At 31.2% G+C, this 24,936-nt stretch overlaps 2 protein-coding genes and 2 pseudogenes across 2 annotated transcripts; 2 read left to right on the forward strand and 2 right to left on the reverse strand.

The window, feature by feature from the left end:
* Positions 1-1,969: 1,969 nt before the first annotated feature.
* LOC149059974 (uncharacterized) lies at positions 1,970-4,078 on the reverse strand (annotated as a pseudogene).
* Positions 4,079-6,933: 2,855 nt separating this feature from the next.
* On the forward strand, positions 6,934-12,090 carry LOC149059975 (uncharacterized). The gene has a single exon (XM_089227262.1). It carries the CDS (start codon positions 6,934-6,936, stop codon positions 12,088-12,090), a length of 5,157 nt encoding a protein of 1,718 aa, XP_089083388.1.
* Positions 12,091-13,609: 1,519 nt separating this feature from the next.
* On the reverse strand, positions 13,610-17,005 carry LOC149059976 (E3 SUMO-protein ligase ZBED1-like; annotated as a pseudogene).
* Positions 17,006-17,120: 115 nt separating this feature from the next.
* Positions 17,121-21,628, forward strand: LOC149059977 (uncharacterized). Its single transcript, XM_089217814.1, has 11 exons — positions 17,121-17,621; positions 17,717-17,779; positions 17,849-18,087; positions 18,149-18,376; positions 18,516-18,680; positions 18,744-18,840; positions 18,917-19,018; positions 19,124-19,324; positions 19,428-19,514; positions 19,594-20,466; positions 20,538-21,628. The coding sequence occupies exons 3-10, from the start codon at positions 18,020-18,022 to the stop codon at positions 19,744-19,746; spliced, it is 1,101 nt and encodes a 366-aa protein (XP_089073940.1). The 5' UTR covers positions 17,121-17,621; positions 17,717-17,779; positions 17,849-18,019; the 3' UTR covers positions 19,747-20,466; positions 20,538-21,628.
* Positions 21,629-24,936: the final 3,308 nt, after the last annotated feature.

Genomic DNA, 24,936 nt, shown 5'->3' on the forward strand with positions numbered 1-24,936 from the left:
AATCCCCAACTTTGAAATGCAGCACCACACTGTTACCTTTAAACTGTGCAGAGGTCTTTGGTGTAACTGTTGTAGGTTCTCAGATGCCCAATACCGACAGTTTTGAACATTGACGTAACCGTCCAGATGAAAATGTGCTTCATCACTCATGAAGACTGTAGCATCGGGATCTTCCGTAAACGTTTCATCCATTATGCGACAAAATTCTCTGCGCTGGACAAAATCCCCTTCATTAAGCTGCTGGACGATCATTATTTTGTACGGATGGAACTTGAGGTCATCATGTAAAATGCGGTGAAGCGAACGACGTGACATACCCATCGCTACTGAATGTCGTCTAGTCGATCGTCTAGGACTAGCAACCATTGCCGTTCTGACTCGTTCTACATTTTCCGGTGTACGAACTGAACGGGGAAGACCAGGTGGTTTCTTTTTCATCATAGAACCTTGTCATGAACTTTTATGAACTTTTATGAACTTTTATGAACTTATCATAGAACTTTTTCATGCATAGTTTACTTCTAAACGCTGCAACCCATCGGAGTACGGTATTTTGATCAGCCACTGCACCATGACGCCCAACTCTAAAATATTGACGAAAAATACGTTGCACAGTGACTACAGAATCATTGTTTCTAAAAAACTGCTCTACAACGAACACACGATGTTGTACGCTCCAACGCTCCATGGCAACTGAAACGGCATTGCATGGGCTGTCTGCTAACATTCGTTCAAGGTCAATAACCCCTCCCGTCACCGCGTACTAGCGGTTCGAAAAATATACTCTATAATATAATATAAATATTTTATATATTTCAAAATAAGATTTTAATAGGTACATATTTTTAAATGAAAACAACAAATACATTGAGGTAATTAATTCTTTATTGATGTTGAAACAAAATTATTTTACATAAATAGTGGTTGTATGTATTTATTAAACATTGGTAAACCAATGTTGTATTTGTATGTTTTAACGCTGAATGAATGTTCCATAACCATCAATGTTTGTTTACTATACCTATAATAATTATTTTCATGGATTTTTAATAAATGTTGAAAATTGTTTTTTTTTCAAGTTTTTTTATTATACATATAATATTAATGTATTATTATATATCCTTATACTTAGTAGATTTAAATATATGAAAATAAATATATTTTGTCTTATAGGTATATATAAAATATAATATACATGAACTTAAGCATCCCACAGTCATCATTATATATTTATCGTCCTGCATATATAGGTATTTAAATTATTCACAGTTAAAAATGTATGCTTTAGGTTATATTACATATTTACCTTTTTAGAGATTTAAAAATTGTCAAGATTATTATAGGCTACTTCAGACAACTGTTAATAATTTATTTTAAACAACAAGTGTTATTGTATATATTGTATATTATTTTGTATTAAATTTGACATTATTTTAAATGAAAAAATTAAGAAATACCACTTTTATCATTTACCTGTTGTTTTTAATACTTTAATTTTGTATTGATTAAACTCTGCTTCATTTGGAAGACTTTTTCTTTCTATTAGCTTTCTAAGAATTGAATCTTTTTTTGTTATAGGCCAAGCACACATATCATTTTTTATCCAGCTTGTTGGTACATCCTCAATTGTATTATCATCAATAAATTCCACAACTGAATAGGTACCTATTCATTATGATGTTTATATTTTTTCTCGTATTTTTCAATCAAAATTATGAAACTATTACAAGTAAATATTAGGTATGATAATTATTATTAATTAAGACATTTTATCAAACAATAAATAATACAAATTACACAGTACAACAATTATCAATACAAATTATACAATAAAATGTTACCTATTTAAAATGAAAAAAATTATTTACAATTATTAACTAATATTTAATAGCTATTAAAATGTGATTTAACAAAGTAAACTTTTAAAATTCAAACAATAAAAATATAAATCAAATTTGTTCATCTAATTCTAAAACTCATATGAATGTATAATTGGATATGCAATACTGTTATTAATATTATCAAATATTATCATGTATTTACAAAAATTTGTATGTTCAATATCTATGGCAGTAAAATTTGTTGATAAATCATCAATTATAGCAATACCTAATTTTAAGCTATCAATAGGTTTACAAAAAAATGATCTAACCTGATTAAAGATTTTACATAGAAACACAGTGTTACTTGTGCTAGGATCATAACAAATATTAAATACTTTAAAAATACAAAGTTTATTTTGTTTTTTAAAACCTATATAGATGTCTGAAACAGATTTAATATTAATTTTAATGTTGTTTTTAAATATTATTTGGTATTGAGGACTAGTATAATATTCAACTAAAGGACCTTTACAGTGTTCTTTTTTATAAATAATTTTACTCTGATTAGTGTCAACGGTTGGCACATTGAATGTTAAAAATTCCCTATAACGATTAATGACCTGCTCCAAAGGTTTCTCATGTTTCTTGACCATTACCTTTAAAAATTTCATGAAGTTTTCGAATGGAAAACATGAGCAATTATCAAGGGAACCGTAATTTCTATAATCATCTGCTAAATGTATTAAAAGATGAATATTATGAGATGAAAACTGAGCCCCATATATATCTTCAAATGTTTCAACAAAATATACTAAAAGTTTTTCAGCAAAATCAACAAGTTTTTTATTGCTTCCAATTGATAATAGTATTCTAAACGAGACATGTAAACATAGAAAATTGTCGTAACATTCTTCAGTTATAGCCCCTTTTAAAATAATTGCTCCCACATAAACTAAAATAAATTTAAATTCTGTAGCCTTATATCTAGCCACTTCATTTAATCCCCGGAGTTTTCTAGGAAAATCATTTGTCACAAATGGTTTAATAGATAAAATATGTTTAGAAATATTTGATACATCCCGACTTTGTATACGAACAGATAATGGAGCATTTTTAATCATACCTCACCATAATAAAATTAATTTTTTCATAACACCTAAGCACCCCATATGCATATAGTCCAAACTGAAACTACTAACCATATCAATATGTGGTATTTCTGTTAATACAGAAATGTCGTTAGTAACATGATGCTCATCATCAATACGATTTAAAAAATCAGTATGAGTTCTTTTAGAATAACTTGTTCCTAAAAAACATGTTGTATTATTAACACGATCACCTTCAATAACACATCTAGAACATGAATAATAGCCATTGAAATTTTTAGTGCGTGTAATAAAACTACGAGCAGGAAGGTCACAACAAATTGTATCTAATACCACAAATTTTATCCCATATTCTGTTTTAAAACCATTCACAGATAAACTTTTAAATTCATCAACCATACTTCTTAAGTATAAATTGCTGCATTGAGGTTTCTCTTTCCCCCAATAAAGACCAACAATAAATACATTAGGTTTATTTAGAGGACAACGAGCATAGGCTAAAACTGGCCAGAAAGTACTTGAAGAACTCTTTGTAAGTGGTAAGCCGTCGATCCCCACAACTAATTTTATAACTTCCTCAAAAACGCTTAGATCATAGACTGACATCAAACCATTTGATATCCCAAAATGATAATATAGGCCAGAGTTAACAGTTTGAATTTGATTAGTCATATTAGATTTATTAGTTTTCATAACTGTTCTAGAATCAACTGGAAATTTATTGAAACATGTATGTTCTTTAAGAATTTTTAATAAACTAGAAAAAGCTACAGATGTTATAGAGTAATTAACTTTCCATTTGGCTAATGAATTTAATATGAGTCGTTCATCGTTAAGTATGTCAATTTCATTATTATCAGACTCATCAGTATCAGAATAAGAATTATACGAAAAATCATTTTGATCAAAATCACTCTTATCTGAAATATAACTCAGGGGAGTTTCAAACGAAAACAAATTGTTAGATGTATCATCAACAGAACCAGGTAAATTAGAACTTTCCAAAGGTAGTGAAGTCAAACTGACTTGAGATGTACTTGGTTGAGAATTTAACTCGAGTTGATTATCTATCAGAAAATCTACAGTCACTTTTTCTTCTAAAAATCGTCTACGCTTAGTAGATTTACTGAGGATATGGTATGACATAATTAAATACAAATACCTACTTAAAACTTAAATAATATGTATATAAATAGGTAGGTACACTTAATAATGATCACTTAAATATTATACAGTTATGTATAATACCTAACCAGCATACAACTTACCAAAATATGATGAGTAATTTAATAAATAATAAATCTTCAAAACTGGAACTCTGCAGGTGTAACAATAAATGTCGCGGAGACACGGACCATGTGTAAGACAGGAGGCTTAAAACCAATCTAAAAAAAAAAAATTGTAGGTATAATGAATTTTTTCGAATTTAAATATTTTTAATTTAATTCATTCATTACTTACCAAAAAATACGATGAGAAATTTAATAAATAATACGTTTTCAAAACTGGAACTCTGGCGTAGGGGAGCGCGATTGTTTTTTTTCTTAAATAATCGATTGTTTTTTAAATACTTTATAATAATCGATTAATCGATTATTATTGATTTTATATTATAATTGTTAATCAAACATACGTGAGTCGATTAACCGATCAATTGCGAGTCGATTAATCGATCAATCGTGAGTAGATTAATCGATCAATCGTGAGTAGATTAATCGATATGTCACTTAATTAATTTATGTAGCTATTTACAATTTATCAATTCAAGAATTCAGCAGATAGGAATATAGGATCGTTATAGTGGAAATGATAAACATTAAACGTACCTAATCGTACCTAATATATAAATATGTTATCAGCTAGACATTGTGGACTGTGGTGCAGGTGGACAGAGTGTCAGACTACTCAGACCGATATTATTATTATAACTTAATATGTTGTTTATGTTATCAAATTAATTATTTATGTTGTCAAACTGTTAACTTTGTTATAGGTAAGGAAAAATAATTATATACAAAATGTTTACTCCCTATGCACTTATGCCTTATGGGCTTATGCCTTATACAACATGTTTAACCAACTGTTTTTGTTATATAGTAATGAGAATTTCTCGTTTACTAATAAAATATAAGATATAAATTTAAAATACTTGTAGAGTATTAGGTGAATTTTTAAACTTAAACTTCTACAACATAATGTATGCTAATAAAATATATCAATACGTTTAGTCACATGTCTCATATTCATATAGATATAAGTTAAAAGGTTAGATACTTAGATAATTAGAATAGATACATTAATTAACAAAGTTATAATACTTATTTTATTTAAATAATTATAAAATAACATTTACTTGTAGTCTTGTACTCTTGTCACTTGTTAGCGCCCGCACTCGCAATCGCCAGCTTCCGACCGATACATACACACGCACACAACATATTATTTGTTTTACCAGTATTAGGTATATCATTATTAATTATTTTTACTTTGTATAATTGTCAGCGGCGAATTATTATATAATATATAAAAATAATGTAGATTAAAGCTGGTTATCGCGCGCCGCCGGATCGGTTGCGTGAAATTAATTAACACGGCCGCCGTGAAACTATTGTCTTCCTCCGTCCGTAGTCGAGAGAAGGCCGTCGCGTATTTTGCGTAAAGGCAAATATTATATTGTAAGGCACAAATTGTCACATTTTTATTATTATTGTAAGGCACAAATTGCCCACGTTTTTTATTATTATTGTAAGGCACAAATTGTCACATTTTTATTATTATTGTAAGGCACAAATTGCCCACGTTTTTTATTATTATTGCAAGGCACAAGTTGCCCACGTTCTTATTATAATACGTATCAATATAGTGTGTGTAGTGTGTTATTATTATTATCCATACCTATATAGGACAGGTAGCAGCTGGCCAGCCGAGCACCGTCATAACTGTGAGTTGTTTTTTATACTATTATTTATTTATTATTATTATTATTATATTTTGTTATGCCATAAGGGATGTATAGTTATTATTTATTCTGTTTGGTCATAAGGACCACATACTATTTTTATATTTACAGTTAATTATTGCAACTTGCACAATATTATATTTTTCTTATATTTGGCGGTCATAAGCGCCAAGCTGGCAAGTTAATTAATTATCTATTTAGTTGTCAGGCCAAAAGGGCCGTATACTTATTATTAATAATTTGTTGAGCCAAAGGGGCCTTGATTTATTAATACCACTGTTGCTGTGATTTTTTATATACTTGTGCCATTATTATTATTTTTGTATTATTACAGCTCAAATAGCTAATTATTATCGTATTATCTGGCCATATTAATACAATTCTTAGCGGCTCAAATAGTTTGTTATAAAGTATCATTATATTATTTGCCTATTGGCCATATTATTATTTATTGTGTGTCATTTTATACATATTATTATATCGTATTATTATCATTAAATTTGTGTTCACATTATTTTAATATTTAACACACCCTCACATACACACCCACTCACCGCACACTAACTAGCACTCAGAGTATTTGCTCGGCGATCCCGTCCACTATTCTTGAGCTGCTATACACATATCATACACAATACATATCGGTCGGTGTGTGAGTGTTCTTGCGTACGAAGTATTTCGGTACCGGGCACACGAACTATTAATGTTTCGTTCTCGGCCAAAACATATTGGTGACCTCGACGTGATCGGATGAATCGTATACGTCATTTTTATACGTAATTACCATTAAAAAAAAAAAATTAAATTATTCACTGCGTGCTATTCATTATCTAATTATATTTAATAGTATCATTACAATATAATCAATAGTATATTACAGTTTACGCTTGCATCTAATTCCAATAGGTATTGCTATTTTATTGTCATTTTTATTGTGTATACATATTACATATATTATTCGTGTTATTACGTTGCACTAATCTCGTATAAGAGGGAGTTTTTGAGTTCCGTTTAAATATCAAACAAAATAAAACAAGTCGAAATGACGTTGGAAGATAATCAAAGAGATTTATTAGGTCTCAGAAGGAGGAGAGGAGTAATCAAAGGATCTCTCACTCGAATCAAAACCTTTGTTAAGGACTTTAACACAACCAATCAACCAATGTCATTGCTAGAATTCCGTCAGGATGAACTACCTCAAATCAACAGAAAATTTGATGATGTTCAGTCTCAAATTGAACTATTATCTGATGATACAGCGCAAGAAACGGATGAACGTAATGCCTTTGAAATGGAATACTACAGTATTAGATCCCAAATACAAGAAATTGTCAACACTCAAAAATCCCAAAACACATCACTAATTAGCAATCAATCTGTCGGAGCAGCGCAAAATTTCAATCGTGCTCGGCTGCCACCCATCACACTTCCAACATTTGATGGCAACATACAAGAGTGGACTTCGTTTTTCGACTGCTTCAAGGCCATGGTACACAATGAGGATATATACCCTGCTGCTCAGAAGTTTTCATATTTACGTTCTACGTTAACAGGTGCAGCATTGGACGTCGTAAGAGCGATCCCGATGACTGAAGCCAATTATGAAGTAGCTTTGAAAAGATTAAGACAACGTTATGAAAACAAGAGTATGATTATTCAGTCCCATATACGTGCGATATTAGATTGTCCGCAAATGGAAACTGCCACTGCAGGTGAACTTCAATCGTTGCATTCAAGGGTTGTATCTCACACGGCGGCATTAGAGGCAATAGGCCAACCCGTAGAGCAGTGGGACGCGTGGCTTGTTACCGTCATACTCAGAAAGCTCGATCATGCAACAGCCCAGGATTGGCAGCTTCGACGCGAGGATACAGAGCTGCCTACATATAAGCAGCTAGAAGAGTATCTGGCTAGCCGGTGTGTGGCTCTTGAAAGCACAGAAACATTCGCTAACAAGGGCGATCTCAAGAAGAAGTCTACCACTAACTATTCTCTCGGAAAAAGAGTAACTTTGGCTGCAATAGAAACCAAATCCGAGAAATGCGCGTGTTGCTCTCACATGCATAAGATTTATGCATGTAAGAAGTTCAAGGACCTCTCTCAAGGGGAACGTTTTAACGTAGTACGCTCTGCTCGGATGTGTTTCAATTGTTTGAGCCCAAATCATATGGCTACCAAGTGTCAGTCTAATTCCAAATGTCAGCTATGCGGAGGCAAGCACAATACGTTACTGCATTTTGAAAAACCAATGCAAGGTGAACCATCGGAGACAGTAGACAGAAGCACAACACATGAGGTCGAGTCAGCTAGCAGCGAGCATTCTGGTAATGAAGTAACACAAGCTCATTCGTATTTAGCAGCCAGACCTAAGAGTAGCTATGTATTTCTATCAACCGCGGAAGTGTTGGTGACGGATAGTAAAGGATACAAGCGTAAATGCAGAGCTGTCTTGGACAGTGGGTCGATGATAAATTTCGTCTCAAGGAGCTTTTCAAACGCACTACAACTTCAAACAAGAAAAACTGAACTGCCAATCAGAGGCGTAGGATCAAGTCAAGTCCAATCTGTAGCTGTAGTGGACATTCAAGTGGATTCAAGGGTAAGGAAATTCCAAGCAAGACTACCCTTCCATGTTTTACCAACAGTAGTGAGTGAACTTCCCTCATGCCCAATGCCAAAGGGAGGCTGGAATATTCCGCAAAATCTAATATCTGAGCTGGCAGATACTAAGTTTTATGAGGCCGGAGAAGTAGATCTACTTATAGGAGCAGAGTTATTCTACCGGATTTTGGAAAAGGAACGCATTCCATTAAATAACAATAGTCTAATCCTACAAGATAGCAAATTCGGTTGGATTGTGACTGGGAGAGTTGATCAAATATGTCTCATTAATATGGATACAACGCCAGATAGCTATGCTTCATACGGAAAGGCATCAAAGGCAAACCAACGCGCAGTGGAAGAGAACCAAGCTCTGCAACATTTCCTCAACACAGCAACAAGGAACAGTGAAGGGCGGTTTGTGCTACAGTTGCCAGTGAAATCAGAAATTCATAATCTGGGGCAAAGTATCCACATGGCTACTACTCGATTCATGAATATTGAAGCACGATTACAACGGGATTCAAATTTACGAAAGGAGTACACAGAATTTATGAAGGAATATTTAGCAATGGGTCACATGCGTTTGGTTCCGGTTGAAACAAGTATTCCGGAACGTTCCTTTTATCTGCCACATCATGCTGTATTTAAGAGTTCGAGCTTGACCACGAAGACAAGAATAGTTTTTGACGCTTCAGCTAAGACAAGTACTGGGCTTTCCCTCAATGACGTTTTAATGAGAGGGCCCACGACACAAGATGACATCTTCTCTATCCTTACTAGATTTCGGAAACATCAGTATGTCATCACAGCGGATATTGAGAAAATGTTTCGTCAAATTTCTGTAGCCGAGAAGGATTGGAATTTACAAAGGATTCTTTGGCGCAACGATCCAAGCGAAGCCCTATGCACCTATCAGCTGGTAACTGTAACTTATGGTACTACCCCAGCATCATTCATGAGCACTCAGTGCCTAGTATCGCTAGCACAATGTATGGAAAAACAATTCCCACGTGCTTCTGGAATCATAATGCGAGACTTCTACATGGATGACCTCATGACCGGGTGTGAGACGCAGGAGGAATGCGTACAACTTCATAAAGAAATTATTTCAATCTTAGATTCTGCGAAGCTACCACTTCGGAAATGGTGCTCTAATTCTTCTCAGGTTTTGAAACAAATTGGAAGAGACATTACAGAGCCCTTGTTCACACTAGACATAGGAGATGATGAAACAATAAAATCTTTAGGATTAAGTTGGAAGCCATGTGCAGATGAATTCAGTTTTTATGTTACCAAGGCGATGGATCCTGACAAGTTAACCAAGAGAACATTGCTTTCAGATCTCAATAAAGTCTTTGATCCTCTTGGATTTCTGGCCCCAGTATTAATAAAAGGGAAGATATTTCTTCAGCAGCTGTGGCAGCTCAAAATAGATTGGGATACGCCACTGCAAGATGACATAAAACAAAGGTGGAAGCTTTATTACACTCAGATCGAAGATTTAAAGGATTTATCGATACCAAGGAAGGCTAAGCCTGGCACGGCTGATTCGTTTGAACTACATGGATTCTGCGATGCTTCAATTGAGGCTTACGGCGCCTGTGTCTACGCGCGATACATGGATCAAGAAGGTAAATGGCAAGCTAGACTTCTCTGTTCAAAAACAAGAGTAGCGCCGTTAAAAAGTGCCACCATCCCACGTCTAGAGTTAAGTGGGGCATTATTACTTGTTCAATTGTCCGTTAAAATAGCACAGTCTTGGGGAACGGATGCAAGGCATTTTAAACTTTGGTCTGATTCTATGGTGGTACTTAGTTGGTTGAATAGTGAATCAAGTAGGCTCAAAACATATGTGGCCAACAGAGTGGAGCAAATATTGGAATCAACAGATGCACATCAGTGGCAATACATAAACACTAACGATAACCCAGCAGACATAATATCTCGCGGAATAGACGCACGGGAACTGGCAGACAGCGTGATGTGGTGGAATGGTCCATCCTTTCTTGGTGTGCCTGAAAGTCAATGGTCACATCCGACAGCCAAGTTAGCACCGTGCAATGAACTCCCAGAACAACGTACAATCAAGCTGGTATTAGTTGCGATCGAAGAGTCGAGAGACATTATCAATGCATATTCGAACTGGCGATCACTTGTTCGGGCCGTTGCCTGGTTGTCACGGTTCGCAAGCTACGTCAGAGGTAAGAAGTCAACACAGGTACGAGGATTCCTAACACTAAGTGAGATCAAGGCGGCTGAAGTTATAATATTAAAAAGAACGCAAAATGATGCATTCCACGATGAATTGAAACAATTGAAGCTCGGAAGAGATATTGCACGAAACAGCACGCTGAAGACACTTCATCCATTCTTAAAGGATGGTTTAATCTTAGTTGGAGGGCGCTTACAATATTCAAATCTGAAAATTGAACAAAAACATCCAGTGGTGCTCCCTTACAATCATAAGGTCACTAGGTTAATGTTCCAATCTTACCATCAGAAAATGCTCCACTGTGGACCACAACTTCTTCTTTCCGAGATCCGCAATCTGTATTGGCCGCTTAAGGGCAGATTAGTAGCCCGTTCAACAATACTACATTGTGTCCAATGCACCAAGGCCAACCCAAGGTTTCAAATTCCCTTAATGGCCCCACTCCCGCAGCAAAGAGTACAGTGCTCTCGTCCATTTACCATAACTGGAGTAGATTTTGCTGGACCACTAACAATAAGAAGTGGTGTTCGCGGAAGGGCGAACATGAAGGCTTGGATAGCAATTTTCATATGTTTCGTCACCAAGGCTATACATATTGAAGTAGTAGAGGATCTAACGAGCAATTCATTCATCGCAACATTAAGAAGGTTCATGGCTCGTAGAGGAAAACCAGCTGAAATATGGAGTGATAACGGGACAAATTTCGTCGGTGCTCAAAGAGAGCTAGCAGCTTATCTCAAAAATATTGAAGGCAGTGCAGTTGATGAAGGACTTACATGGCGCTTCAACCCACCTTCGGCGCCCCATTTTGGAGGCCTTTGGGAAAGCGCTGTAAAGAGTGCCAAATATCATTTAACACGGGTACTGAAGGAAACCAAACTAACACTCATTGAGCTACAGACTTTATTATGCCAAATTGAGGCATGCCTCAATTCACGGCCACTTACACCTATGAGCAATGATCCGAATGACCTGCAGCCACTCACACCTGCACACTTTCTCATAGGCGGGCCCATGCTCAGATATCCGGAACCAGACTTATCTCAAGAGCATCCAAATGGACTACGACGATGGAGGTTCGTGCAATTCCTTATGCAAGATTTTTGGCGAAGATGGCATAATGAATATCTTCCACAGTTACAGACTAGAGGGAAGTGGACATCAGGCACTAAGCCATTAAAGGTAAACGATATCGTCATCGTCAAGGAAGAAAATACTCCACCAATGAAATGGAAGTTAGCTCGCATAGTACAGGTGCATCCGGGAAGAGACGGAAGAACTAGGGTAGCAACCATACGCACGGCAAATGGTGTAGATACGCGACGCCCTGTTGCAAAACTTTGCAGACTTCCTGTAGATTCAGAAGAGTTTGTTGAAAAATAGGTTTTCAACGAGGGGGAGAATGTTAGCGCCCGCACTCGCAATCGCCAGCTTCCGACCGATACATACACACGCACACAACATATTATTTGTTTTACCAGTATTAGGTATATCATTATTAATTATTTTTACTTTGTATAATTGTCAGCGGCGAATTATTATATAATATATAAAAATAATGTAGATTAAAGCTGGTTATCGCGCGCCGCCGGATCGGTTGCGTGAAATTAATTAACACGGCCGCCGTGAAACTATTGTCTTCCTCCGTCCGTAGTCGAGAGAAGGCCGTCGCGTATTTTGCGTAAAGGCAAATATTATATTGTAAGGCACAAATTGTCACATTTTTATTATTATTGTAAGGCACAAATTGCCCACGTTTTTTATTATTATTGTAAGGCACAAATTGTCACATTTTTATTATTATTGTAAGGCACAAATTGCCCACGTTTTTTATTATTATTGCAAGGCACAAGTTGCCCACGTTCTTATTATAATACGTATCAATATAGTGTGTGTAGTGTGTTATTATTATTATCCATACCTATATAGGACAGGTAGCAGCTGGCCAGCCGAGCACCGTCATAACTGTGAGTTGTTTTTTATACTATTATTTATTTATTATTATTATTATTATATTTTGTTATGCCATAAGGGATGTATAGTTATTATTTATTCTGTTTGGTCATAAGGACCACATACTATTTTTATATTTACAGTTAATTATTGCAACTTGCACAATATTATATTTTTCTTATATTTGGCGGTCATAAGCGCCAAGCTGGCAAGTTAATTAATTATCTATTTAGTTGTCAGGCCAAAAGGGCCGTATACTTATTATTAATAATTTGTTGAGCCAAAGGGGCCTTGATTTATTAATACCACTGTTGCTGTGATTTTTTATATACTTGTGCCATTATTATTATTTTTGTATTATTACAGCTCAAATAGCTAATTATTATCGTATTATCTGGCCATATTAATACAATTCTTAGCGGCTCAAATAGTTTGTTATAAAGTATCATTATATTATTTGCCTATTGGCCATATTATTATTTATTGTGTGTCATTTTATACATATTATTATATCGTATTATTATCATTAAATTTGTGTTCACATTATTTTAATATTTAACACACCCTCACATACACACCCACTCACCGCACACTAACTAGCACTCAGAGTATTTGCTCGGCGATCCCGTCCACTATTCTTGAGCTGCTATACACATATCATACACAATACATATCGGTCGGTGTGTGAGTGTTCTTGCGTACGAAGTATTTCGGTACCGGGCACACGAACTATTAATGTTTCGTTCTCGGCCAAAACATCACTTGTTGTTTTAATATTAAATAATAATCTCAAATTCTCCACAAGTAGGTATTTAACAAATTATATAAGTAGTTAAAAATATAAAATAAAAATGTAAAACCTTTTTTTTTTAAATAATTTGAATTTAAACATTAAAAACATAACCTTCTAGTCAACTGAAGTTTAAAAAAATTAAAAATTACTTTTTGGCATAAACTGATAACATAAATTTACAATAGTAAAATAATTGTATTTATTAAATAGGAATTGGAACATGGGCCTTATTTGCAGATAGAAAAACAAGTTGGCTAGCATGATCATTAGTAAGTGTAGCTCTATGATCTGTGACTATAAGACCTCCTTTGCTAAACACTCTCTCAGACGCCACACTAGTAGCTTGAATGGTAAGAAATTTTCTTGCAAGAATAGTTAAAAAAGGGTACATCGATGAATTTAAATTCCACCACTTTAGAGGATTTTGACAAAATGATATTGTAGGTAATCCTGTATAAAACTCAATTTCTTTCTCTATTTTATGCAGTGTAGTATCATTTTCCTAAATAAAACAAAATACAAATAATATGTAATAGCTAGTAGCACTGATCAGAATGGTTTAACTAGGTTTTATAGTCTTACTTGATTTGAAGATCGATCATTAGGAACATTTGTTTCTCCGAATATTGCAAGCAAGCCAGATTGTTTAGCTTTTTTAGATGGAGAACTATAGTCCATTGATGAATTATCAGTTCCATCTTCTTTACCATTACGCATTTCATTGCAAACCATCCAAGCACTGAGACATTCAGTTTTCATGGCATATTTTACAGATAGTTGATCAGTATCATTTATATATTTCATCTTAAATCGAGGATCCAGTACCATAGTAATTTTTAGTGCATCACTGTCATTATAACGATTATTGAGAAAATCCGAAATTGTGTTATACATTTCGTTTTTTAATTCAGCTGTATTTTCATTTGTGGATACCTCATTAATTTTATTTTTTATGTTATTAATTACTGGGTAGATAGCAGAAGCAGTAACATAGGTTTCCCCTGCTAAATTATCTGCAATTTCTCTAACAGGACTTAAAACCATTTCAATACATTTTAAGACTTCAAACTCTTCATCATTTATTATACATTTATTATACATTTTTTATATTCTCCTTTTTTGTAGATACGTAAAAAACTTGATAAAGCTAATTCTTGGGTAATAACAACTTTAATTAAATCAAGAAGAGACCACCATCTGGTTTTTGAATATGACGGAAACTTTATACATTTTAAACAAAATCGTTCTTGTTCAGTTTTTAAATGTCTTACTGCCTGCCAGCTATGTGCAAAAATATTTTGAATTTTTTTTACTTTTACGACAATTACATTCACTTGTTGAAGAATAAATATTCTTCCGACAGCTATGTTAAAAGCATGCCCAAAACATGGTGTATGAGTAATATTCAAATTTTTAACTGCTTTTAATACATTAGATCCATGGTCAGTTGTAAATGAACATATTTTTTTGCTTGGAATTTCAATATTATATTCCAAGAGTAACATAATCAATGCATCAGCTATATTGTCGCCAGTATGATCTTCAATAAGTTCAATACATCCCAAACATATACAACCTGTAAAGTTAAAATTAAATAATTTAAATGAGTTAATAATATTAGGGCAATAAATTAATGACATAGAGGCTACAGATATAAAAATTACATTGAATGTTTGATTATTATTTTTTTTTTCTTCAACGACAACAAAATTAAATAAAAAAAACTGATAAAATATTTAACGAAATTTTTAAACTATGATTAAAATAATTAGGGAGTATTTTGGTTTTTGTACATACCTAAATTAAAATCATTGTCAATATAATGACCTGTCAAAGCCATAAATGGCTGATTTGCTACTGATGTCCAACAGTCAGTAGTGAATGACATGAACAATGTATTTTTTGCGATAGTTTCAACATTGTCCTTAGTCACCTTGTAGAGATAAGGTATCCTTGATTCAGTCATTGTTTTGCGGCTTGGAATTTTATAGCTAGCATTAAGGGCATTTGTATACATTTTAAATCCATCTTATGTGACAATACTATACGGCATCATATCTGTAGAAATGAAATAAGCTAGCACATTGTCAATTCTTGCCTGAGCAGTTGCAGTAAGTGTATAGGATGTAATTGGTAATTGGTTCATTTTTTTTTCATTTTTCATTTTTGAGCTGGTACTGTTTACTGAACATGGAATTGTTGTTGCTGTTGATGAAAATGAACCCCTAAAAATAAAACTTGAGACATTAAACCAATTTAAGTTCACATTATATTTATAAGTAAATTATTACAGTAAACATTTTTGACATTATTAAACTAAATTATAATTTACCTAACCTAAACGTTTGTGTATTATATTTTAAAAATTTAAGTGTTAGCCTATAATATAAATGTATGATCCAACTTATCTAATATATATATAATAGGAAGGTACCTACTAATAATTTGTTGAAAATCAGTTATTTAAAAATTTTAATTTTAAAAAGTAAAAAAGTAGGTATTCATATTTATATATGGCTATATTTAGTTAATTCCTTTAAGGATAGGTAGTTTAAAAATGCAACACGAATATGAAAATGAACAAAGTACCTAGGTGGCTAGGTGGCTAGGTCCTATTCTTTAAAAATATTAATTAAATAATTATAAAAACAAAACTTTTAGTTATGTCTATTGCTAGTTATAATGAAAATAGTTACTCAGTCTTGAACTCTTGAATATTATATTTAATATTGTACTATTGTTTATTTATAATATTGGATAGTTAATAAATTTAAACAATATATTAGAGTAGGAATGTCATACTAGCTAGTAGCCGCTACTCGCTAGTCGTTGGCACCTATACCTTAGTACCTTACATATAAACATTTTTGTATAGGTACCTACCGATATTTATATTGAATAAAAAACTTAAACTTATTACTTAACATAAAACTTAAAAAAATAATTATAGATTATGAAAAAATGAATAAAACATTGTCAATCATTATTTATTCTTATTTAATGTCCCAAGTCCCAATAGGTAGTTTATTATTATTTGTGTTATAGATGTGACATTATTACGTTAACAATCGACCTATCACTAATCAGTATTCAGTATGCAGTACCCAGTTGTCAGTACTCAGTAGTCGGTACCCAACTTTACCCTACTTAAATAATTAATACTTAATAGATTACTTCTTAATATAATATCATAGTCCATAGATGGACAATATTTGTTACAAATAATACATATAAATAAAACTTACTCATCATCACATTCATCAATGTTAACTAACAACGAGGATGGCGATCCTGAAAGGCCTTTGCGCTGATCATCCAACTCTTTAAATTTTGGCTTGTGCTTGGACTGAAGGTGATTCCATAAATTCGTTGTATTTGTACCTGAATTGGCGTACGTCTTTTTACAGATTTGACATTGGGCACGTAAACCACAGCCAGTTTTAATAAAAACTTGCCACACTTCACTCATGATGTAAATTGAGGTAATAGGTAATTGAAAATTCGTAAATCGTAAACTAAATGTTACTTTAATAATGACGTTATAATCATAGATTAAAGAATAGTATGGAAATAGAATGGTTATTATAACTTATAATAATAATTGTAATGACGTTATTAATAAATGTAACAAATTTTGTATCTACAGAAGATATAAATAGCTCAATAGTCAACGTTTTCCAATGTTTTATTATGATAACAGATATTTTATCGTGTTTCACTATAAACATGTTTAATATCTATGGTGTTTCATTAATCTGTGATACCAGGGGCATCGGCAGTTGTCCGAAAAATGATAAGAGAGAGAAACTTGATAAGACTCCGAAAGCATGGAGTTATTGCCAACCATCGGACAAAAAAATCTCTATTTTAAAATTGATAAAAATTATATTATGTTCAACATATATACAAAAATTATATTATTCTCCACATATACATAAGAATTATATTATACTCTACATACATATAAAAATTATTATTCTACATCTGAAAATCTTTGTTTGACTTGGACATTAAATTATTATTTAAAATGGATGTACCAACAAATAACGGTAAATATTATTATTATAATATTGATTTTTTTATACATTTTTTTTAAAAATTATTTTGAAAGTTTGTTTAGATATTGTAAATCATGACCATGCCTATAATTTTACCAATCAAGAGCATGGTAAGAATTAAAGAATTTAATTAACATTTAACATAAATAATCATGATTATAGATGTATAGACTGAAAATTAATAATATATATAATGATGCTGTAGGTATTATTAGTCATGATCATGACTATGTGATGATGAATTTGGTACATAATGACAATGATAATAGTATGTATTCAACTATTTAAATAATAAAATATTATAAATAAATATTTCTTTTTTTTTATATACAAATAGATTCTAAAGAGCCTATCGAAAATTATAATCCGGGTATGTATTTAAGTTATTTAATGTAATTCTTTCACTTACTATTTAATTTTACATGAAATAGAACCCCAAAAGCTATCATGTGAAGTCCTTAATTTGGAAAGGCCTGAGACATACACAATAGTTTTTGGTACTCAAAGAATGACCGAAATTGTACGGGATAATCTGGGCTTCCTTTATTATAAAAATAAAAAAACTGAGAACAAAATGTGAGTATAAAAAAGGTAAATAAAAAAAAAAAATTAAAAATTTAATGTCTTAATTGTACAGATATTTGGTATGTCTTGAAAAAAAATCGCAGAACCCGTGTCGAGCAACTGCTCATATATCCCCTGACCAAAATAATGATGAATTAATTTTGTGTAAACAACACAATCATCAAGTAAGGCCATTCAACGAGGAGGTACCAATTTTCAGGCAAACATTGACAAATAAGGCATTAAAAAAATCTGTATGTTCATATTCTTCGAGAGGAATATACATGGAAGAGATTGTTAAGTAATACATATTTTTATTTAACAAATTAAATAAATGTCTTTTAATAATTGCAATTGGTTTATCTGAAAAATTTAAGAGTATATTTGTATATTAATCTGTAAAAATTTATTTTAAATTATAACACCAACTTACTTTATAGTTTTCCAAATGCTGCACAAGATTATACCTTTCTCCAATGCTCTGAACGGATGCGTCGTCTGAGGCAAAAGTCATTTCCTGCAACACCTGACAATATTGAAGACCTTCACATATTACTAATGGCAAATAGCCAATATACATCAACACTGCAAAATCCATCAAATAAGTAAATTAATATTTATTCCTTAATCTAAGTAGTTTAAATATCAACAACTTTAAATTTTAATAGGTTTTATCAAGGTCCTTTATTAATAAACCAACAAATCAAAGGTTTAATTTTTTGCAATACAACTAATATTCAACAACTAGGACCAGAATTAAGAAATGTATGTAATGTTTTAAACCTTAAGGCTAAAATTATATTATGATAATTATTTAAGTAACTATTAATTAAAATATTAGGTTCAGGTAGCAGGATGTGATGGGACATTTAAAACAGTGCCAACATTTAAAAAAAAAGATGCATACCAAATATTTACTTTCCAAATAATTTATAAAAATGTGGTAAGGCATAAATATTATAATCAATGGGCAAATAATTAAAAATCATAACAATAAATAAAATAAGCAATTATGTAATAATGGCATAATGCACATACTTTGTTGTAGAGTTTTCCATTGGTGTACGCAATATTGTCAAGAAAGACCGAAGAAATATATGTTGAGTTGCTGTCATATATTAGAAATGTGTTACCATTAACATATAGCCAACTCACAATTATAACGGATTATGAATATGGATTGATGAATGCAGTGAAAACAGTATTCCCTGAAAGCGATCATCAAGGATGTTATTTTCATTTTTGCCAGGTACCTAATACCTATATAAAATTAATTTCAAACACTTAAGTTTTTTTTTTTTTTTTAATGGCTATGAAAGTATACCTATACGATTAATATTTTATTTTTTTAGGCAATAATACGTTTTGTTAGAAATAAAAAAACTAGCATATACCACTTAATTACAAAAAATCCAATAGCTGCCAGAGTGTTAAGAATGGTAATTTTTAAATATTAAAACTATAAAATAGTACTTTTCTTAATTTAACAAAAATTTAATTTAGATTCATTACTTACAGGTTTTAGCTTTACCATATTTGCCTGCTGTAAAAACTGACGATATCCCATCAATGGAGGATGGATTTCAAACAATTGTTGATTACGTTAATCAATTTCCCAATTTGATGATGTGTTTTGAACATTTTTTATATGATTATATTTGGAGATATTGATTTGAAACGATGGGACCTACAGCAATAACAGTGTTTAAAAAAGATATCCGAACAAATAACTTTGTTGAAAGTTACCACGCTTCATTGTTAAGGCTCATCAAACCTCATCCCAAAGTGTGGGAATTCCTTAGTAGGATTTAACACTAATTATTAATTTTGTTCTAAATGTGAATTAATAGTGGCAGTTTACTATGTACCTAAAACAGTAAAATGTTTTGATTGCACGGTAAAGGTAAAGATATTCCACGGTAAAGGCAAAGTATATTTTAACCAAAATTATATTAATATGTTTATTGAATTAAGTTGTTACCTAACCTAAGGATGTACAATGTACATGGTATAAGTAAGTCTAAAATTTTATTTTTTATTTTTTTTTTTATTGTTTTTGTGAGTTAATTACTAATAATTTTGTTGAGTATAGTATGAATCTGCAATGTTTTTATTGCAAGATGTTCCACAATAATGGCAGTGTATTTAAACCAAACTTATATTTATATGTTAATTGTATTAATTTGTTACCTAACCTAAGGTATAAGTAAGTCCAAAATTGTATTTTGTTTTAATTGTATTTAAAAATGTATTATTTTATATTTATCTTTAGGAAATGACAATTACTTAATCTAATTAATTTTTAAATTCTTTACTTTATTTATAGACCAACTACTGTTCTTAGAAAATCAGTCATTTGTGGAATTCAGACAACTGCAACAAAATTTGAAGGTTAGAATTAAACTTAAAGTTTCTTGAAAATTATAAATTCTTGTCATTCATACCCTTTGAATATTTCATAGATTCGAAATGGTGTTCCAACAAGGGCAAGAACAGCCAATACTGAAGCAATTAAAGATTTTTTGGTAGACTACACTCAAGACTTAAATTCAGATCGCCTCTTATCTTTTTTGAGACTTGCAGGACACAGAGTAGATGGTTATATTATACAAGAGATAGGTTTAGGTTCTTATCCTACTGTAGAGGTTTGCTATTTTCAGCATTCACCCACCTACCTACAACAAAAACTTACCTAATTTTACAATATTTTTGACAATTATTATTAATTCTACACACATACATTTATATATTATATTTTGACCAACTAAATTAGATAGATACTAGAAAAACATGTTTACTACCTTCTTTAAATTTCATTTTGCATAAATTGACTTACCGATTCCAGTTCAAAGTTAATTTTTTTTACATTGCGTTCACGACCAGAATATGAGCACTCCATGTTTCCATATTAAAAATAATACGAAATGATTATAACATATTTTCGTAAGTAATACCAAAAAACTAGAAATAAAATAAAGTATAACGAATATTTAAACATTATTTCGGACGGTAGTAAAATAATTCGAACAATTTAATAAAACAAAACATCTTCTACAACGCTCAACGACTGACGAGTAGTCACTATATAGTGACCGAATTACTGAAATCTTGTGCAAGTTGTAACAGACAACAGTAAACATGACTATTAATACATATTTTACTATAAATGAATAAAATCATACAATCATTACAATTACATAACACACGCACACTATTTTCGGCGGGTGCACTGAATGAAATACTATTTTTATCTTATCGACATGTCTATTCTATTTAGTATTTATTATGATATTACGATTTTTTGTCAGTACAATAGTAGGCACCTAAGTAAGTGGTACAAAAGTTCTAATAATACCTAGTTGAATGTAACGTGACCAATTTAAATCAGTTATTACATCACTAATTTGAAATGTATTTTAAATACTTTCTGAATGGATGTACATGTACTTGTATCTGTATTTAAATACAATTTTAAAAGTATCTTTTACAAGACTGTGTCTTTCATAATATTATAAGAATTATTTTGTAAATTAATGTTTCATATTAAATATAATTAAATAAAGGGATTTTAATAATTTGTACGGTCTTTTTACTTCATATTGTATAAATAAATACTTTATGATCTAAATGTTATATTTATATATTTAATGTTTTCAGAAAATTTTTATTAATCATGAAGAGTTGAAATAAAACTTGTTCAATGTTCGTTCCCGATAATCTATCGAATTATCCTACGTATTTACATATTATATTATACAGCTTTTACATGTACGAGTATTTCTTAATTTCACATGAGCCTTATAAAATCGAATAATTCAAATATTTACTCACGTAATTTTGACGTCTCTAAATGAATCGTATATTAGTAGGATTGTAGGAACCACGTACCACTACGACTTACGACAGTGTTCCAAAAGCAAATGAAATTGTTATCGGATATCGATAATGAAATCATTTTATTTATAATAATAATGTCCATTATGCCTGATGAAAATAATATAATGTTATTGTATTAATGTTATAACTTATAATTAGCACATGATAGTGTTCTTGTAGGGTGATTTAACGCTGCGTCGCTGTTTAATTGTTATCGGCCAACATTTTTATTTTTAGTTAAATGACAACAATAATCAATTGTAATCATTTCAAAAATCAAATAACAATTTTAAAAATATAGACAGTATAAAATGATAAAACGTAGGATTATTATTTTCCGTATTAAATTGGTCTTTAATATATTATTTAATTCAATAAATTCTTGAAATTACAATCGGCAATCAGTGGGTAAACATCTTACATCTATTAATAGTCTGGCAATAGTATTTAATAATATAATTATTATCAAAAAATATAAGAATTATCATTTAGTTGATCAGTGTTACCCTACAAACAAACAAAAAAGTTTTATAATATAATTTTTTTAAATTGTATGTTGGCAATAACTTTAATGGTACCGTCATTCGACTTGAGTTCTTATCATTTTTCGGACAACTGCCTACGACCCGTGATACCCATAGATATATACAACAACTAGATAGCCGTCTCCTTCTTGTCATCGAAGTCGGCCGCCATTTACAAAGCAGGCAATGTTTACAAAACAATATTATCAGTATTCAGCTATCACACTATATTAATTAATCAAATAAATATATTATTATGTCTGAAATCTGAACTCTATTAAATTCAAAATTTCAAACTAATAACTATTGCTCAATATATTATATTTTGTTACGTACCTAACTTATGTAATATCCAATTACTTTATTGATTTATAGCAGAGTGTAAAGAATTAATATGGATATTATTGTTTGAATTAGTTAGGTACCTACCAATTTGGTTTCACCACCACCAGAAACAAATTTAATATAGGTATGTAGCCATGTAGGTACACTTTTTTGTCAACTATTTGTTTTATAACTTATATCAGCTATTCTTTCCACATGTGTGTGTAGACTATAATATGCCTAAAGAATAATATTGTTTATTATGTCTTATTTGTCTCAAAGTGAAAACAAATAGTATTTGTAATATTAATATATTTATTTATGTAGGTACAAAAGTTTAATTTATACTTTTAAAAATATACAGTATTTGTATAAACTTACAACTTGCAAGTAAACAATTTTATGAAAAAAAAACAAATTAAAAACTTTAAATATAACAAACAAAAGGTTTACTGGTGATAAAATAAAATAGCCTTAGTCAGTGTGTGGCGTTTATTTACAGGGTTAAGAATATTAGTAGAAAACATTTTTCCAAATGTATGTAAACGTACGCTCAAATATTTTTTTATAATCATTTGTATCAAAACCATTTTATGAGGACGGTCTAATAATGATATGTTCTCACATATTAAATTACTAAAAATATTATTATTTAATGCTAATGAGTTATTGCAACTCAAAATTATTTTTCCTTCTAAGTTAGAAATATTTAAATCTTTTAAATTATCTGTAAAGAACAGTAACATTTTTTCAGCCTCAACAATAACTTTAAAAACACTATCAGAGGGCAAGATAAGACCCCCACGGTTTTTGAAGTTAACAAATCGCAAATGAACATCTGAGGAACAATAATCATGGTCAATGGATTTCCTTAAAAGAGCAGTAATACATGAATTACATTCTATTTTTAGTATAATTTTTCTAACAATAAATCCAGAAATGTAAAATAAAACATTGTCTTTAGCATCTTTCATATGAGAGTTTCTACAATTTAACAATTTCAACCTATTACTTGTTTCATCATCAATCATTATTGTGTCATTCCCATTTTCATCACCATCATCAATTAATGTTAATTTCCTATTCCATTTAAAATCTAGTATAGATCCAAACGGATCGTCATCAAATGTGTTGCAGTTTCCATTTGTCTGACACTTTATTGCATTTTTCATAAGAATCTGCTTCATAGCAGTTTTAAACTGTTGAACATTGGGATTGTTATTGGATCCATACCTCTGTCTTACACGAGCAAAAAAGATCTCTAGATGGTCTTGAGAAAACTTATAAGAGAGAATATACTTAAATTCTGGACACTCAGTAAATAATGATTTTGCAATAGCAAACATTGACTTGACTGCAGTTGCAAAACCAAAAATAAAAGTTTTTTTATTTGTCTTATACAAAAGCTTATCACCAATACTCAAAGAAAACAAATAATCAATTAAAGGTAATATCGTATTTTCCATAAACTGAATATTAGCTTTAAAAATAGCAGATTTAAATCCTTTGGCAAAATGGTTTCGTGCGTTTAAAAAATCAAAAAGCCTATCAATATTGCGACAATATTCTACAGTAGCCTCAGTATTAGAAAAATTAGGATAGTTAATCAATCTAAGGTATTCTAAAGCATCCGCTGTTGATGTGCTAAGAGTTTGGGCAGCAAATTTGACTTTCATCTTATTATTTTTCCAAAATATATGAGATGCACTTAATTTATTAGACAATTTGAAGCTTAACTCTTGTTGTATAAAATGCAAATTTTCAATATAACTCCACATGATTGTCCCTTTATTTGAATTTATTTCTTTTATGTTCCCCAATGTGTTTCTAGCCAATTTCAACATATGACATGCGTCGGGTATAAAATAAACATTATCATTTGTAATTGGGTGTTTAAAGCTACATTGAATATCATCATAGTTATTGACATCTAAATTACAACCTAATTTTTTCATAGTTGAAAAATTCGTAGCACAACCATCACATGTTATAGACCAAACTTTTAAACCAGCTGCATGGGTTAAAGAAAGAGCACATTTAATGAGTTCAGCCTGAGCTGTTGCTCCTATTTTGTTTTGTAAAACATATCCTATAGGTATCTTCCATTTGCCATTACAACTTGTTAGCATGAAAACAA

Source organism: Diuraphis noxia, unplaced genomic scaffold, assembly GCF_037042655.1.
Source record: "Diuraphis noxia isolate RWA-SAM2 unplaced genomic scaffold, SU_Dnox_SAM2 contig0001, whole genome shotgun sequence".
In the NCBI taxonomy this organism is placed as follows: Eukaryota; Metazoa; Arthropoda; class Insecta; order Hemiptera; family Aphididae; genus Diuraphis; species Diuraphis noxia.

Bases quoted from the DNA above. Each gene is read 5' to 3' on its own strand.
- LOC149059975 (XM_089227262.1), top strand. From the start codon at position 6,934: ATGACGTTGGAAGATAATCAAAGAGATTTATTAGGTCTCAGAAGGAGG.
- LOC149059977 (XM_089217814.1), top strand. From the start codon at position 18,020: ATGACCGAAATTGTACGGGATAATCTGGGCTTCCTTTATTATAAAAAT. The intron at 18,841-18,916 runs GTATGTAATGTT...TTAAAATATTAG, and splicing joins TAGGACCAGAATTAAGAAAT to GTTCAGGTAGCAGGATGTGA. The intron at 19,325-19,427 runs GTACCTAATACC...TTATTTTTTTAG, and splicing joins GTTATTTTCATTTTTGCCAG to GCAATAATACGTTTTGTTAG.